The 19,006-nt window shown below is 38.9% G+C and overlaps 2 protein-coding genes and 1 long non-coding RNA gene across 6 annotated transcripts in view; 2 read left to right on the forward strand and 1 right to left on the reverse strand.

Moving 5' to 3' along the window:
* Positions 1–12,261, forward strand: part of SCYL2 (SCY1 like pseudokinase 2) — a 63,246-nt gene extending 50,985 nt beyond the window's left edge. For all 4 annotated transcript variants that reach the window (XM_072773264.1, XM_072773261.1, XM_072773262.1 and 1 more), the window contains 5 exons: positions 3,815–3,915; positions 6,063–6,129; positions 6,870–6,965; positions 7,953–8,072; positions 9,140–12,261. In XM_072773264.1, the coding sequence (XP_072629365.1) occupies positions 3,815–3,915; positions 6,063–6,129; positions 6,870–6,965; positions 7,953–8,072; positions 9,140–9,784 (1,029 nt within the window). In that variant the 3' untranslated portion in view covers positions 9,785–12,261. The remainder of the gene's footprint in view (positions 1–3,814; positions 3,916–6,062; positions 6,130–6,869; positions 6,966–7,952; positions 8,073–9,139) is intronic.
* Positions 107–15,734, reverse strand: LOC140602955 (uncharacterized). Its single transcript, XR_012005971.1, has 3 exons — positions 15,331–15,734; positions 478–639; positions 107–388 (listed from the first exon to the last, which is right to left on the reverse strand). It is a non-coding gene; the product is annotated as an uncharacterized lncRNA (long non-coding RNA).
* Positions 15,342–19,006, forward strand: part of SLC17A8 (solute carrier family 17 member 8) — a 56,128-nt gene continuing 52,463 nt past the window's right edge. Inside the window, exon 1 of the mRNA XM_072773268.1 lies at positions 15,342–15,504. The gene's annotated coding sequence lies outside the window, so the exon portion shown is untranslated. The remainder of the gene's footprint in view (positions 15,505–19,006) is intronic.

The following is a 19,006-nucleotide window of genomic DNA, read 5'->3' on the forward strand; positions in this document are numbered from 1 at the left end:
CAAATTGGGGCTGGAAAGTTAACATGAACAAGGAAAAAATTAATGTAATGTGGCTGGGATGTGTATCTGTTATTTATTGTTACATAACAAATCACTATAAACTAGATGGTTTAAAACAATTTTATTATTTCATTGTGTTTCATTGGCTGGATCAGCCACGCCAGGGCATGGATTCTCTATTCAGGGTTTTTCACAAAGCTACAGTCAAAGGCTGGGGTCTCATGTGAAGGCTCAACTGGGGAAAGAAGGCTTTCCTTCTAGGCTGCTTGCGTGGTTGTTGGCAGGATTCAGTTCCTTTTAGGTTGTTGAAATGAGGGCTTCAGTTCCTAGCTCTCTGTTAGCTGGATGCCCTGTCAGTTCTGTGCTTCATGGCATTCCATCATGACACCTTGTTTCATCAAAGTGGGAGAGAGAGTTGACTAGAAAGATGGAGGATATAGCATCCTGTAGGATAATCAAGGAAATGACACCCATTACCTTTGTTGGATTCTGTTGCTTGCCAGCATGTCACAGGTCTTGCCCAATCAAAGATTAGGGAATTACACAGAGGCCTTAGCAGCAGAATGAGGAGATAATTTAGAACCATTGTAGAGTCTGTCTGCCACAGGAAATGAATAATCCAGTTCAACTGAGAGGTACCTGTAATATAGTAGGGGAGCAATGGGAGAGAGATAAATCAAGACTAGAATAGGTAGACTTTTAAATTGCTGTCTGATTTAGGTATTTGCTTTTTGTGGTTTTTTTTTTTTTTTTTGTATTCTAGTATAGTTAACATACAGTGTTATATGTTACTGGTTTCATGTGTACTGGTTTAGGTATTTGAAATTTCTAGATGTGGTAAACATTTGATCAAAAAGGTAATGTAGGGGCACCTGGGTGACTCAGTTCATTGAGCATTTCCCTTCAGCTCAGGTCATGATTGTGGTGTCCCCAGGATTGAGCCTTGCATTGAGCAGGGAGCCTGCTTTTCTCTCTGCCCCTCACCCCACTTGTGCTCTCTCTCTCTCTCTTTCACTCTCTTTCGATCTTTCTTTCAAATAAATAAATAAAATAAAGTCTTAAAAAGAGGTAATGTGTTCAAAGATTATCTCTTTGCATACCTCTATCAGCATAGTTATCACAGCTATGTACTTATGTGTCTGCCTTTCCCAGAAGGCTGGTTATTATATCTTATTCTTTATTATATCCCCAGCACTTAGCGCAGTGCTAAAACCAAAAATATTTATTGAATTGAGAGAAAATTTGAGTTAGAGTAATGATAAGTCATTTTGTTCACTGTAGAACTGCTGTTTAATGGAGTAAAATGGAAAAAGACTGGGATTGGTTGGTTACAATTTAATAAGGAGTGTCAGGAATGGATAGGCAGGCAAGATTGGGTACTAAGTACTGAAAGTGAGTTAGAGCAATTAAGGAAGCAGAACACTGGGAGTTAAGCAGGAAAGCTTTTGTGGAGAGTGCTGAGTGAATGGAGTTTTGGAGTTAGAGAAATTTGTAAAATTAATCAGATCCAAAATTTCATTTGAAGTGGTATGGTAAGCCTCTGAAATTTTGTGTCCCTAAATGTCAATTTTTGGTTTGATAGTTTCTTCATACCTTGGGTGGCAGGGTCGAGGTTATAATTGGCCAAAAAGGAAACAGTGAATATTGGGGGAAAATAGGATGATGATATGTCTAAGTCCAATTTTGGTCATTTCTGTTCTTAGTTTTCATATTTCTGATTTAAGATGTTTTAAAATATTCCCAAATGCTTATTTCAGGATATATAATTTCATTTGAAATGTGGTGTTAGTTTTCTTCAGCTGTATGGTTGATTTTTTTCTTTAGAGGCCTATTTTCATCAACAGCAATACTTTAATTCATATTTTCTGGTATTTAACAATAGTTAACATGGATGTGGTCTCTTTTCTTAGTCAGTTGATGGAAAGAGTTCCTAATTTAAGACTGCCCTCTTCTGTCAATTCTGATTTAAAATAATCTAAATATATTATTATGTGAAAAAAGATAACTTGATTTAAGAAAGTACATTTTTTTTTGGTATTTGATTATAAAACAGGGAATACTTAGTAGCAATCAAAACATCATACCACATCTTGTGTTGGGTGAGGGTTCCAAAGACCACTTCCAGATGCAGTGATTCATTAGAAGTAGTCATGGGCTCAGCATATAGTTGTATTCATGGCTATGATTTTTTAAAGTAAAAGGATATAAAGCAAAATCAGCAAGAAGAGAAGGCTTATAGGGCAAAGTCTGGAGGAAACCAGATTCAGTGTCTGGAGTCATCTCCGTATATGTACCTTCCCTGGTAATGAGTGACTGTATATATGAAGTGTTGTAGCTCCATCTGCCCGTCATGTACTCAAATTCCAGACTTCCAGAAGGAAAGCACATGTTTAGCATAAAAGTCTTTTTTTTTTGCATAAAAGTCTTTGTACAGTTTAGTGAGCCACTATTATCAGTTAATGGCGGGAACCCTCCTAAAATCTGACTTTCTGGACACTGGCCAAGGGCCAGCCTTGCAAGAGACGGCCTTTTCAAAGACAGCAGTCCAGACCTCCTATGCTAATTCTTCTGTTCAGTGTGCAGTGATACAGATGAATCTCACAGACATAATGTTGAGTAAGTGAAGCCAAACACAGAAGATCTACCGGATGATTCCATTTATATTAAGTACAAAAACAGTCCAAGCTACATACCAGAAGTCAGACTAGTGTTTACTCAGGATAAGAGGGATGGGAGGCAGCTAGAAAGGGGCACAAGGAAACTTATCGGGTACTGCCAGTGTTTTGTTCTACATCCGACTACTGGTTAAATTCATTTGAATGTTTTGATATGTGTGCTTAGGCGTATACTTTTCTGTTAGTATACTTCATTACAAAGTTAAAAAGATTAATCATAGAGTCCAACAAACTGCTCAGGAAATAATGCCTTTTGTTACTCTCATGGTAAGACAGAGGATGAACAGATGACTCAGCCCGGTGAGGAGCAGTGTCCCATAGAAACGAGCTCTGGAGACAGGCTTACATGAATTCTGAGCCTGCCAAATGTTATTTAGTATCTCTTACTCAGTTGTTTTCTCTCCCTGAGCCAGTTGCCTCATTTATGGAATAGAAATATTAATAAATCTACTTTGAAGAGTGGTATAAGCACAAAAAGATTTGGGAGGGAAAGAAAGCAGTTTCTAGATTCTTCCTGCAACATATGGTGTTGTTCAAATAAATTGTTCATGATGATCTCAGGTACTCTAAGAAACATCATTTAACCAGAGCTTAAACTACATTATGACATAGTGTTAAATATACTTTAAGAACTTTAATTATTTGAAAGTTAAACTACATACATTTAATATTTCTATTAACTTTTTAGAAAACAGATTTATTTTAGCCAAACATCATTTTTTATAATAATCTGAATAAACTGATTTTTTAAAGCATTATTAAATCGGTTGTTTCCAGATATGCAGAACTTCAGATGGTCAGTTTGGGACTATTCGAGGAAAATCAATATGTAATTACTGGGGGTAAATTTATAAGATCCCTGAATAATAGTTAGATAATTCAGGCTATAAAACTAATTGAGATACATTTTCTGGAACTGAAAATCCTCACCAACTTTATCAACATCATACAGACATACTATAAAAGCTTGCTATGATATGCTGAGTTTAAATATACTATTCTTGTGACATCAGTTCTATGAGTGGGTCTTATTCTGGTAAAAATAGAGAATATTATGACTAACTCATTGAGTTATTTTATTAGATTGCATTTGCTGCTAATTTGAAATATTATAACTATGTCAATTTCTTATTGCATAGTTCAATTCTTTCATTTCCGTCATAAAAGAGATGCTTAACAGATTGGAATCTGAACATAAGACTAAACTGGAGCAACTACATATAATGCAAGAACAGCAGAAGTAAGTAGGTTGCATATGAATTGTACATGGCCCAGGAGTGAGATTAAAGTTACCTCATGATTGATTTTCTGGAATAAGGACTAGAAAAATTGATAGATTTCTGTTTATTTTTAAATTGTTTATTATTATTAAAGATTTTATTTATTTATTTGACAGGGAGAGAGCATAAGCAGGGAGAGCAGCATGTAGAGGAAAAGGGAGAAACAGGCTCCCTGCTAAGCAAGGAGCCTGATGCAGAGCTTGATCCCAGGACCATGGACTGGTGACCCGTCAAAGGCAGATGCTTAACCGACTGAGGCACTCTGGCACCCCAAGTTTATTATTTTAATTTCAGTATAGTTAACATACAGTGTTATATTAGTTTCAGGTGCAGTGATTCAACAATTTTGTACATCATTACTCAGTGCTTATCATTAATCCCCTTGACCTGTTTTCACCTGCCCCTCCCGTAACCATCAGTTTGTTCTGCACAGTAAAAAATGGATGGATTTCAATTTGACCACATGTAAAACATTTAAAAAATTTCCAGCACGTTAACTTGAACTGAGTGAAAATACAATGTTGTAGACAATCTAATGTCATTTCTCAGGGTGATCACTGAGAGTACCACTTACACGTTTTTCAAATCTGTGAAACCCTGGTGTTTTGATTTCTCCTTTTTTCTTCTCCCTGATTCCAGAAACATTTATAGAGCGTTCATTTCATATTTAATACCACAGCATCCACTTCTTTTTTTTTTAGGGAGGATTTTCTTTTTCATTTATTCATTCATTTATTTATTTATTAAAAAATTTTTTAAATATTTTATTTATTTATTTGTGAGACACACACAGAAAGAGAGGCAGAGACACAGGTAGGGGGAGAAGCAGGCTCCCTGCAGGGAGCCCGATGCGGGACTCAATCCTGGGACCCAGGGACCACACCCTGAGCCAAAGGCAGTCACTCAACCACTGAGCCACCCAGGCATCCCATTTATTTATTTTTTTAATTTAAATTCAATTTGCCAACATATAGTATAACACCCAGTGCTCATCCCATCAAGTGCCCTTAGGGAGGATTTTCTAAATTATTTGCAAAATACTAGTATTCAAAGGAGGAAGGGAAAGGTGAAAATGACTGGAGTTTTTATTCAACTCCAGTTTATTAAGATAAAATATCCACTATATTTGTTTCCCAGAGAAAAACACATGATTTTAGGATGCCTGTTAAATCCTGAGCCAAAAGACCTCAGTAAAAAGAAACATCAGAGGCGCCTGTGTGGCTCAATCGGTTAAGTGTTCTGCTCTTGATTTTGGCTCTGGCCATGATCTCAAGGTCATGAGGTCAAGCCCTCCATCGGGCGCTGTGCTGGATGTGGAGCCTGCTTAAGATTCTTCCTCTCCCTCTGCCCCTCCTCTCTCTATCTCTCCCCTTCTCTAAAAAAAGAAAGAAAAAGACTTCAGAAAATCAGTAAAATTGGTATCAGTTATGAGCAAGGTTCCCAGATAGAAATTGTTTAGCTTCTGCCCCAAGTGTAAGATGAAAGTTTATGGAAGTAAATATACCAGGTGTAGAATGACATGAAATAGCCCTTTGTATGCTCTACATATTCTGTGATGTATATATTTATGTTATTTGATGGATTGGCTATTAACCCTGAAAAATAATTTTTAAAAATTTATACAAGAGAATTTTAATATCAACTATTTATACTAGAGGTGTAAATTAACTTTTTTTCCCTTTTTCCTATCTAAATCTTACCTATTTTTCAAGGTATAGGTCTGGCTCATCATAGTGATTATAGCATTTATTGTGAATCAGATTCTGAATTTAATCACATCAAGTTCCTCATACCTTCTTTCTCAGTGACCTTTAAGCTCTCTGACAATAAGAATCATGCTTGTCTGGTTTTATGACACACTGAGTAAATTCTCTGGTAAATCTCAAATACTGAATTAAAAAAAAAGGCTTGTATATGCAGTGTTACTTTTGGGCAAGCAGACATTAATTGTAGTAAATAATAAAAAAGATTATGACTGGCCTTAAAGACTAAAATTCCAATTTGTTTAGGTTCTAATAAACTCCATATAGATGAACTATTTTTAATATGAATATTTAAAAATAAGCATTCCTTTTTATTGCATTGTCGCAATTCAACTCTCCTGCAGATCTTTGGATATAGGAAATCAAATGAATGCTTCTGAGGAGACAAAGGTTACAAATGTTGGGTCTCAGGTAAGATATTTAGTTTATTCATTTGTTTGTTTATTTTCTTCCAAGATTTTATTTAAATTCAAGTTAGTTAACTAACATATAGCATAGTATTGGTTTCAGGAGTAAAATTTAGTGATTTATCAGTTGTGTATAGCACTCAGTGCTCACTCATTACATCAAGAACCCATCACCCATTTAACCCTCATCCCTCCCCTCCAGCAACCCTGTTTGTTTTGTATATTTGAGTCTCTTGTACTTTGTCCCCTCTCTGTTTTTATCTTTATTCCCTTCCCCCATGTTCATTTGTTTCTTAAATTCCACATATGTGTGAAATCATATGGTATTTGTCTTTCTCTGACTTATTTCACTTAACATAAAACACTCTAGTTCCATCCACATCATCCCAAATGGAAAGGTTTCATTTTTTTATGATGGCTGAGCAATGTCCCATTGTACAAATATGCCACCTCTTCTTTATCCATTCATCAGTTGATGGACATTTGGGCTCTTTCCATACCTTGGCTGTTGTTGATAGTGCTGCTATAAACATTGGGGTGCATGTGCCCCTCCAAATCAGTATTTCTATATCCTTCGGATAAATACCTCGTAGTGCAGTTGCTACAAGGGAAGTTTATTTAGATCATTTTAATTTTTGTAAAAGGAGTTTGACTGTGTGCTTCATTTGAGGGGCTTTTGCTCTTTAAGCAGTAAAATCACAATTTTTTGATGGCATTCAGGTGGCTGACATTTATCTTTTTCAGCATATCGACAAAGTCTTTAACAACATTGGAGCAGACTTTCTGACTGGTGGTGAATCAGAAAATAAGGAAGATGGGTTACAGAATAAGCATAAAAGAGTAAGTTTGTTTACTTGTTCTTATAATGCACTTATTTATATTATAGGGCTTCCTGTAAACTATAGATTTTTGTTTGGAAATACTGTTTAGCATCTAAACAAGAAACATGCTTTAATAATCTTTATGAAGTCTAAAAATTGTCATGGGAACATGACCTGATTCACATTGAGAATAAACAGGCTTGGGAATTTTAACTTCCTTTGTTACTCTGTCTCCCACATGGTAGCATTTCTGGATTGCCTACCTCCTTTGTCCTTTCTTCTGCATTTGCCAGTCATACCTCTTGATAAATTCCACTGTGTCTCTTCTCTGCTTTTGATTTTGAGTGATAAATTATGAAATGATACTTTCCAGTTGAAATATTGGTTAGTATTCAATAAAATAAATATGTCAGTTTGAATTTCTGCCAAGGGCAGGGCAGTTTTTCTTCTGTTCATTTGACAAATACTAGTACCTGTATGTGCAAAGCAAGGAGCTACTGGGTGTTGGGTTTACAGAATTTTAAGAGAACATACTGTGAGCTTATAGTTTAGCAGTTGATAAAACAAAAAGATAAATGTCAAATTTGATGCAGACATTAGCAGTGAAAAAAGCTGTTTACCTTTTCCTTAGCTTTTTGGTGAATTCCTAAAACATTTTTGGAATGAGGTAGATGATTAGAGTTGAATAAGAGTTTTCCTATTCTATAAAATGAAATCACCAAATCATATTCCCCTTGTCTGGAAAAAGGTCAATCTGATTAATGTTTTTAAAACAATAACTGTTTTTATCCTGGAAGTATTTTAGCAGAGATTTTCTACCTAAAGTTAAATCTCATAATAATTCAAAATATAATTTACCCGTGACAATCACCAATACAGGAGTAGTTTAAAGCTACTTGGTATTGCCAAACATACCAAGACATACTTTACAAAAAAAAGACATCTTTTATTTTACAAATGGAATTATGAAGATGCCAGTTGATATTTTGTTTTATTTTGTTTTGAGGCATCACTTACACTTGAAGAAAAACAAAAATTAGCAAAAGAACAGGAGCAGGCACAGAAGTTGAAAAGCCAGCAGCCTCTGAAACCCCAAGTACACACACCTGTTGCTCCAGTCAAACAGGTCAGAATTCATTTCTTTTGTATAATTTCAGGCATACTATACTGAAGGTAAGTATTTAACGTATTCTACCTACTAGTGTTTGTATAAAAGTATATTTCAAAGAATATTTCGATAATGCAGTTTCTAAGAAGTATGGGCATAATAGAGTTTCCAACAACTCCTCAGTAGCCTGCCTAATGTAGAATGTTTTGTGATAGTGATTGTTACCAATAAAAAGAAAGTTGTTTGAATAGGAGGGTTTCTTTAAAAATATTAGGTTTCATAGTACTAATTAGCTCTGTTCACCTTGAAATGATCAGGAGTATTTTGTTTATACATTTATATATTTTTGAGCAAAAAGTAATTTTTAATTTTTGACTTTTCAATTATAGTCAGGTCTATAACTTAATTTAGGAATGCTTACCTATATGTCCTGACCAGTACTTACTTCCTATTTTGTTCCAGACACTGTTGTAGGTGCTGGTGCTATGGCAGTGTTTAAGGTTCCTGCTTGTAGAGAGTTTACACTCTTACTGGCTACAGAAATAACTTTATCTTAAAAGCTTTCTTTACATTATTTTTTGTTACCTCCTAATCACTAAAATTCTTCTGAAAAAAGTCTTTGTGGGCCAAGAGGCAAAATAAAAAAATATTTTTAGGTACTTATAAAAGAGTGGAGAAAACAAATTTTCACAAAATTGTGATGCAATTCAGAATACAAAAATAATAGAATATTCTTTTTGCAGTACAGATCTACCAATGAGAAGAACACAGTTCTATTTTGGAGAGCAGTGGGGAAGGCTAGCATTTATTTAATTGGGATTCAAATTTGGTGTTCCCTGTCATCAAATTGATTGTAGTTTGGTTTCATGGTCAATGTACATGTTCAGTTAAATGTCCATCTGTAAATAAACCATATAAAAATATGTGGTCAGCTGGATTTGGCCTGTAGGCTGTAGTTTGCTAACTTGGTATAGACGGTTGAGTTTAATTTTAACTTGTCATTTATGATACAATCTATGAAATATTTGTTGATTTTAATTAATTTGGAGATCTTGGAGATAAAGTAATTCCCTCATATTTTTCAGACTAAGGACTTGACAGACACATTGATGGATAACATGTCATCTTTGACCAGCCTTTCTGTTAGTACCCCTAAAATTTCTGCTTCAAGTACGTTCACTTCCGTTCCTTCCATGGGCCTTGGCATGATGTTTTCTACACCAATTGATAATACCAAGAGAAATTTGACCAACGGCCTAAATGCTAACATGGGCTTTCAGACCTCAGGATTCAACATGCCAGTTAATACGAACCAGAACTTATTCAGTAGTCCAAGCACACCTGGGGTGACCAAGATGACACTGGGAGCACCTTCCACTTTGCCAAACTTCAGTGCTGTGAGTGTTCCTCCTGCTGGTGCAAAGCCGACTCAACAAAGACCCACAGATATGTCTGCTCTTAATAATCTCTTTGGCCCTCAGAAACCCAAAGTTAGCATGAACCAGTTGTCACAACAGAAACCAAATCAGTGGCTCAATCAGTTTGTACCTCCACAAGGGTCTCCGGGTATGGGCAGTTCAGTTATGGGAACACAGATGAATGTGATAGGACAGTCTGCCTTTGGTGTACAGGCTAATCCTTTCTTTAACCCACAGAACTTTGCACAGCCACCAACCACTATGACCAACAGCAGTTCAGCTAGCAATGATTTAAAAGATCTCTTTGGGTGAGATGTCTTGCTCTATTTTTGAAGAATTGCTTCAATTTTAATCATGAGTGAACTGATTTACATCTTTATATAGTTGGCTTGGAGGAAGTACTTCAATTGGGAAGCGAATGGTTCTGTGACAGAGAACACCTTGTTTCCACGCCAGCATAGTAGTTGTATGGACTCCTAACAGTTGAGTTTTTAAAAGCATTGAGGATTTTTTTCCTCTTACCACCTCTTCTTCAAGTTTTTAAAAGACCCAACCCTTACCAGTCTCAAAGAGAAAAAGATACCCGAGTATCCTGAATAGCAGAATTTTTTAATCAAATGTTTATTTTAGCTTGTACATTTTGGTTTATTTAAAAAATTGAGTTGATGGTTAATGTAAGTTTCATATGTTAAATACTACATGGTACGCAGTCTGCCTTCACACGTCATTTGTCTTCATTTTAATGTGTGAAAAATCTTGATGCTCTCTTGATTTGTTTGCATTTAGTATGACAGTGAGATAATGATTAACTTAATAAAAAATATCAGGTCACTTGCTTTTTTCCAATCTTATTTACTTCTCTGATGAACTAATGTTCAGTGCAAAAGACTGAGCAAATATTACAAAATTTTACTTAATGTTGATTTCATTGGTTCAAACTAAAGGCATTATTAGCCATCTTAAATGCAAACTAATCATTGTAAATTATATTTTAGCATGGTCTGCCTCAAATAGTAATGTATTTTTCTGCATTTACTTGGATATATTTAGAATCACTTTCTTTCCTACTGTATCACAGAAAGAGTATGTACTGATTTGTACAGACATTTGACAAAGCCCTCTGACGTGATTTCCCGGACTCTTGCCTTCATATTTCATTTTGAATTCAAACTTCTGAGGTTGCAGCATATATGAATTGCATTTTCAAAAGGATATTTGTAAGAAACTATATTTAATGAGTAAACTTTTGAGATTTCTGCTGTATTGTTTCAAATGTAATAAACTTTACTTCTCTAAAAATGAGCAGTTGTATCTTCTCGCTACCAACAGATTAATTTTCAGCTTACTGTGATAAGGTCTGACCTCATCAATTACTGTAACTAAAGTTGAATTGTTTTCTAGAAATTTTAGGAACCTTTTGTTTGAACATTTTTATGTCCACAAGTAGCCATTTTTAGGAACAAAAGACAAAATTCTTCCAACAGGAAACTTGCTTTATTTTTTCAAGCCTTTCTCTGATACTTTTCTTTGATGTGCTGATTGTTCAACCACAGAGCCTTATGCTGTAAATGTCATTTGTATTTTGTTTAAATTATATTCCACCATTTATGTGATAACTTAAAAATGATCTTTCAGAGAACTATATAATGCGTTATAGTTGCTAGCATAGTTTGTGGTTTTTAATTCTCTGAAACCAGCAATCATTTAAAATAAATCATATTGAAGTTTAGTGTGTCATTGGAATATATATGTACACACACACTAAATATAGACATTGAAAATATATTACTTGGTTATAAAATGTAATTTGATGATAGCATTGCTGGCAATATTCAGTAAAGGGGTACTTTAAAGAATAAAAGGTCAGCTTTACATCTGGTTTCTGTATCAGCTGTACTTTGTTGTTATATGGTTTTAGAGAAAAAGATTCATAGGAATGTTGAAGAAGTATATCCAAGCGAGGAAGATCAAATGTTTTTGTCAAATATGTTCCACACCCTGACCAGATTACCTGTCTTGTTCGTAACACGATACCAATATTTCTCTTAGGGAAAGTTTGCATATGGAATAAATGCTTAATGTAAGTTGAAGAATTTCTTAGTAACAATTTAGTAACTGTTTATTAGGAAATTGCTTTTTTGTTAAAATAACTTGATGTCAGTGTTGAACTCCTAATTAGAAGGACAACTGAATATACCAACATATGATTTGAACTCCTAAATATAAAGATAGATTATTTGGAAAAATATAGAAGTCTTAGGTAATTTTTACACCTTGAAATTTGCTCATTCATGAGGTAATGGTGCTACATTTTTAGAAATTTTTTCCTTCACTTTTTCTGTTTTCTTGAAGGTGTTTTATCTAAATCATTTTATCCATCAATTGAACTGTTACCATTGCCTATTGAGAAATTCCATCTGAGAGGCACCCGGCTGGTTCAGTCAGTAGAGCATGCAACTCTTGGTCTCAGGGTTGTGAGTTTGAGCCCCACATTGGGCATAAAGCTTATTTTAAAAAAACAAAGAGAGAAATTACATCTGAAATATAGTGCCATTTTTAGGCTTGTATTTCTATGTGAACAGCATTTTCAAAATACTAGATCACTTTAAAATTATTTTAGCTACTGATGACATACATATCCCTTGTGCTTAGAGTAGAAAGTTGGTGGGTTAAAAAGTACCTGTCGACAAAAATTGCAAGAAAGATTTCCTTTATTTGAATTGGTTCCTTATTCTCCTAATGCTAAAATGTGTGAATATGGAGAAGATATATAAACGGAGATTGAAATAGACTGTGTACTTGGCTGGTTTTTGTTTTTGTTTTGGAATGCTTATAATTCTTTTTCACTTGAATAAGTTGAGGAAGTAGTTTTTTTTTTTTTTTTTTAATGTGTAAAATACCTCACATGGTTGCTTTTACAAGATTCAAAGAAAAGGTATATGTGAAAATATCGGCTAGCAAGCACAGAGTATGCACCAAATAAATTTTAGCTTTGATAAAAATCTCCATATTAAGTTGTGATTTTATGCTTTGTGATTTACTGGTCTTGAAATAATTTTTGAGCAAAATGAATCTTTAAGAAATTGAGCTATATTGTTTTTAAGAGATCATCTGTGGTGGCTTTCAAACTGTAACCATGACACTCTTAGTAAGAAACATCTCTTACTCTGCAAACCAGTATATAAAATATATACTTGAAACAAGTCTTAGAAAATGTCTTTAATACATGTGATGTATTCTGATTTTTAAATTGTATCCCACTCATTAAAAGAACCAAAAAACCTTTATAATCTCTAAAAGAATTTCATGATGTAGTTTAAATAAAACTGGAAGGATTCAGCCCTTTTCCCAAGCAGATGTAGAAATAAAGGACAGCAGATACTTACACAACCTAACCCAAGGAGGTCAGAGCCAGGAATAGAAGGTAATATTTTTTGTTTGTTTTTTTCTAATCTGTATTCTGATACTGTCTACCACCTTGCATCCTTTATATCCTTCACTGTAGGAATTCTTCTGGAGTTGTTTCTGTTGAGACTATTTTATGTAGCAAGTATGTGTTCAGTACTCACTTGACACCACAAGTACCTTTCTGTTGGAAACAATTGGCATTGAAGAAGGATAGGGAAATGACAAAGCAGATGTTTATGGTCAGAATCAGCCTCTGCTTCTCTGAATTGTAGGTGAGGAGGGCTGGGGGAGCCAGCTCAGTGGTGCTTGCAGTGCCCAAGCATGTAGTAGAATTGAAGTACATCATCTTACCGAGGAGGGGTGCGGTGGGAAAGACTGTTGCACCGAAATGGAGCTTGTTGGGTATTAGAAACCTTTTCTATCCAAAGCAGTGAAGTTTCTCTAGCCACTCAAGAGACGATTTATCTGGGGTGCAAGCCACGTGTGTGATTTTAAAATTTTCTAGTAGCCTCATTAAAAAGCAAAAATAGGTGAAATTAATTTTGATGACATTTTGTTTAGCTGAATAGAGCCAAGGTATGTCACCCAGAACTGACACAACATTCAGGGAGTGCCCAGGGGGCTGAGTCCGTAAGTGTCTGCCTTCAGCTCAGGTCATGATCCTGGGTCCGGGATGGAGCCCCGCCGAGGGCTCAGTTCATGGTGCTGGGGTCCTGGGATGGAGCCCACCGAGGGCTCTCTGCTCGGCGGGGAGCCTGCCTTTCCCCCTCCCTCCCCCGGCCACGTCCCTGCTTGCGTGAGCTGTCAATAAATAAATAGAATATTTAAAATAAAATATATAAAATTTAATGAGATATTTAACATTTCGGTTTGCACGTAGTTCTTGAGCTCCAGTGTACACTTCACACGTCACGTCTCAGGTACTGAGTGGCACGTGTGGCCGGGAGCGGCAGGGTCACCGGGGCAGGCGTGCACGGCGAGCTGGGGCAGTGACCTACGTGGCCCAGCTCCACATCCGTCCCTTTGGGCTCTGCCCTGCCCTCGGGGCTGCCGCCGGCCTCTGAACTCGTCTCTGGCCGCGCGGTGGGACGTCAGGGCCCTGAGTGGCGCTGCGAGGCCGGAGCCGGGAGAGGACGCCTGTTCTGGCTGCAGGTGCGCCGCCTGCCTTGGGCCTGGGGAGCTCAGCAGCCCGCGGGAGAGCCGCCTCTGCACCTGCCTGCCGGCCCGGCCTCTCTCCCCGCCTCCGTCCTGGCCTCCCACCCGACCTCCTTCCCGGTCTCCCTCCCGACCTCCATCCCGGCCTCCCACCCGGCCTCTGTCCTGGCTTCCCACCCGACCTCCGTCCCGGCTCCCGCTCAGCCTCCCACTCGACCTCCGTCCCGGCCTCCCTCCCGACCTCCGTCCCGACCTCCGTCCCGGCCTCCGTCCCGGCCTCCCTCCCGACCTCCGTCCCGACCTCCGTCCCGGCCTCCCTCCCGACCTCCGTCCCGACCTCCGTCCCGGCCTCCCTCCCGACCTCCGTCCCGACCTCCGTCCCGACCTCCGTCCCGGCTCCCGCTCAGCCTCCCACCCGACCTCCATCCCAGCCTCCTCCCTTTGCTGCACCTCCGGGGGGGCTGCTCCCGCTCCCGGGACCCCCCCCCCCCAGGAAGTTCCTGTGGAAACCGCCGCCTCCGCTTGGGTGGAGCCTCTCTTAGTCCTCAGTCCCTTAATCCTTGACACTTTCTCTCAACCTCAATGTAGTAGCTGCTTTTATCCCCCTGCAGCTGATACCTCTGAACTCTTAAGGTTAGAGTCCTCTGTTATCCCCCGAATTAGCCACCTTCTCCGAGGTAACAGTGATTTTAGTAAAATTTCTCATCACATACCCGGTGTGGGTCCTCCCCAGACATCACCCTCAGTGGACAGACTCCTGAGTCTCCACCATTTTATTTTAATATTTTAAAATACTATTAAACTTTTTTTTTTTTTAAATTGAACTCTAAAGTCGACACAATGTCACATTAGTTGCAGGTGTACGACTTCATGATTTGACGACTCTGTTGTTACTAAGCCACTTAAAAATGGGGCAATAGGGTCTCTATTCTGCTGCTGGCAGAGCCGATTGATGGCGTTGATCAGAGCCCCCTCGCCTGTATCAGAACCTTCCTGCCGGGGGATCCCTGGGTGGCTCAGCGGTTTAGCGCCGCCTTAAGCCCCGGGGCGTGATCCTGGAGTCCCGGAATCGAGTCCCGCGTCGGGCTCCCTGCATGGAGCCTGCTTCTCCCTCTGCCTGTGTCTCTGCTCTCTCTCTCTCTCTCTCTCTCTCTCTCTCTCTCTCTGTGCCTATCATGAATAAATAAATATATTAAAAAAAAAAAAAAAGAACCTTCCTCCCTCGAAGCCTTTTCAGGTGAGCTCACCGTAGGTATGGCTTGGCCCATACCCCAGCGAGGCCGCTCCACTCTTACCTTTTCCCTTCTCCTGGTGTATGTTCCCCCGTTGGCGGCGGGGTCTCCGGGAGAGTGGGCGTTTGACTCCACCGAATGAGTGAGCGAGACGGAGGCGTTAATGTCTGCAGTTTGAACGTCGGAGAGCAGCGGGCGTACAGGCTTTGGAGCCACGGATGGCTGGGGGTGCTTGGGGTAAGCGTTTTCGAAAGGTTCAAGCTAAAATGATAGCATCTCATGATTATGGAGGTGGCGTGATTTATACATTCCATATGTTGAAGCAGACCCAAACTTGTTTGTAAGAAAATCCTGTCTCTAACAGTAGGGACTCTTGAGATCACTTTTATGAAGAAGTGGACAGGCCTCCCCCTGAAGTGGCATCCTCATGAGCCTCCTCTCTTTCCAGAAGGGATGCTGTCTCTCGCCCAGCACCCGTGAATGTATATGCACCTGCCCTTAATCAGCAACAACCCCTGTGCCCCAGAGAGTGACCCTTAACTATACTGCCCAAATGTTCGAAATCTCATTTTTGAGAAATGTGCATGGAACAGGCCAAACATGGAGTAATCAGTTCATTTCTCTAGAAATTAAGGAGACGTGTCTGAGGCACCTTTGGCCACATGTCCAGTCCCTTTACCTGGACGGTATTGTGACACATTCATGCCGGGGATGACGCAGCCTCACTCCTACATGCGAGGGCTTCTTTGAGAACCTGCAGGAGAAATTTCACGTTTCAGTTCAGGAGTAAATGTGCTTCTAAGCAATAGGTTTGCCCTTATCTTTAAAAGCTACTCTCTGTGAATAATGGAACAAACCACCTGTTCACAGCTGGGAAGTTTAGCCACACTTGCTGTCCACATATAGCTGGTGTATAGGCTGTTAATAGGATGCACCCTTCAGTGCTTCCCTGCTGGCTCTATATGATTTTAAAAAATTCTTATTTCTCCTTTGTTCTGATTTCCTTTTTTTTTTCTTTACAGTTTGTGTCATTTCCTTAGAAATTCTCATTTTGGAATACGTGTATAAAGAAATACATGGAATGAATGAATTTAAATCTCATCTCTTTCACTAGCTGATCCCAGTGTGTTTTCCCTGCCATAAATGAATATCATGGTTTATAGGGTTATTAGGATTAAATGAAATAAAAGTGTGAGAAATACCTGGCCAAGGCTTGAGGACATGGTAGGTGCTCAGTAGCTATACTCATCTTCCTTATGATGCATGTAGGCCTCTAAAATTTGTTTGAGTAGAGAACAGATACCTCACCGAGCATGGTTTGAATACATTCTTCAAAAAATAAGCCAAAAAATAGGCGACAGGTTTGGCAAAGTGAGATTCTGGGGACAAAGTAATGAGATACAGACCTTGCCCTCAAGGAATTTGCACTGTGGTTATAAAGGCGGCTGAGTACGCAGTTACTTGACAATAATGTGACAGATCTACATCGACGAGCCCAGCCTAGAGGAGGAGATGGGAAGGCTTTCTTAGAGATGAGACATGAGGTCAGCCATGCATGGTGCCTTTTTTTTCTTTTTTAAAGATTATTTATTTATTCATGAGAGACACAGAGAGAGGGGCAGAGACACAGGCAGAGGGAGAAGCGGGCTCCATGCAGGGAGCCCGATGTGGGATTCGATCCCAGGACCTTGGGATCACGCCCTGAGCTGAAGGCAGACACTCAACCATTGAGCCACCCAGGCGTCCCCATGGTACCTTTTTAAAATTGTTTTTGATGCTATCAAATGATTACTTTTACGGGTCGCATTTTCCCAGATTAGGCTGTATACAGTGTGGAGGGGGATAGGGGAACAGAGTTGTTTTGTTTTTTAATTTTAATATTATATGAAAATGCTTAAATTAAGAAAAGTCTAGCTAAGTGACTTTGATCACCAGGAAACGTAGAATTAACACTAGCCACTGAAAACCCTCCGTGGGATGAAAAGGCAAGGAGCACCCAAGTGAGCGATGATGTTATTTCTAGCTAACTTAACGTTTCATTCATTTCAGAAATTTAAGAATTCACGATGGATACAATACAGGTATACCAAATAGATGAGTAAATCGATTTCTTAAGAATAGTGGCTGTCGGGATTCCTGGGTGGTGCAGCGGTTTAGCGCCTGCCTTTGGCCCAGGGCACGATCCTGGAGACCCGGGATCGAATCCCACGTCGGGCTCCCGGTGCATGGGGCCTGCTTCTCCCTCTGCCTGTATCTCTGCCTCTCTCTCTCTCTCTCTCTCTGTGTGTGACTATCATAAATTAAAAAAAAAAAATAGTGGCTGTCTTCCAGGGGGAAAAATATGTCTAGCATAAATGTACTTAGTCTATGAACTACCAGGAGGTGTCACTGTCCCCCAATTAATGGCCTACTCCAGCCGCACTATTGCAGGTACGGGTTTGTTTTTGTTTTTGTTTTTTTGAATAACAGCAGGCTGTGATAGATTGATAAGAATATCTGATTTCTGGTATTGAATTTATGAGAAGGATCGGACTTCACAGGAAACACGTGCCCAAAATGTGTAGATTTGTTTCATCTTGAGTCTTCATGCCCCAAATATGAACCCTGTTAGCTGCTCCATATGTGGAAGTTATCTGGATACTCTGGGTTCCACCTGCACTTGAACATGAAGGTGGTGAAAGGTTCTTCAAAATATCCTCTCTGATCTTGCTTTCTGCTCACAGGTTCAGGTGGCCTTGTTATGATTTAACTGCATTGGCTAATTTATCAGATCTCCTAGGATATTTTGGCCTTGGGCATAACCTAAGATACTGAACCTTTTCTTCAAGTCACTCTTCATTGTGTGTGAAGCAGAATGAGAGTGTTTTGAGGGACAAAATGAACCAGTATCTGCCCCAGTTACTAACAAATGGGGACATCAGACTGAGTCTGAACCAATATATGCTCAAGAGTATCCAGCAATAGCACAATGTCAAAGAGAAGTCCATTCTCTGGTCTTGGTAGCCAGGAAACGGACTTGAGAGTTGATAATTAAGTGTCTGATCAGGGAGCCTGTGGGGAATGGGCTTCTCCAAGATGAATATACATAAGGGAACCATTTCTAGTGCAATTCTGCTTAGTACCTCAAAGGAAGTGGTTGGTCTTCTCCATGTGGTCAGCTTCCGCAGTGAAGCAGGGTAGTCCGGCCAGCTTGGTCCTCTAGGTAGTTAAGGCTGGAAGAAGCAGTTGAGAATGAAGTTAAAAGTGCTTCATAAATAGAAGAAATAGAGATTCATGTCCTGGACAAATTCTGTGAAAAATGTGAAACACTTAGAAATTATTCCATGCTGTGTGGACATCCTCCTGTCTGTATTTTGATTATTTGACTTTCTTTTAAATTTTTCATTTCATGGGGGAAAAATTAATGACAACCTAATATTTAGGCAGTTCCAATGGTGAACCAAAAATAGAATTTGATATGTTTTCAGGGCATCTCTATATGCTTGCAAAGTCTATGGAGATGTAGTTTACATAACATGGGCATAAAATTATATTCCTAAAATTCAGGAATGGAGAGCTAAGCTAACTCAATTCTAGTAGCCCAGTCACTGCTGAAATGGAACAGGGCTAATGAACAATGCTTTATTGATGGCCCTGATGCTTCAGCAGCAGCACGGTGTAATGAACACTTCTAATCAGAAAGGTTTACATCCTGACTCTACCACAAACCATGACTTCGGACAAGTTCTTGCGCTTCGGC

Source organism: Canis lupus, chromosome 13, assembly GCF_048164855.1.
Source record: "Canis lupus baileyi chromosome 13, mCanLup2.hap1, whole genome shotgun sequence".
Taxonomy (NCBI): domain Eukaryota; kingdom Metazoa; phylum Chordata; class Mammalia; order Carnivora; family Canidae; genus Canis; species Canis lupus.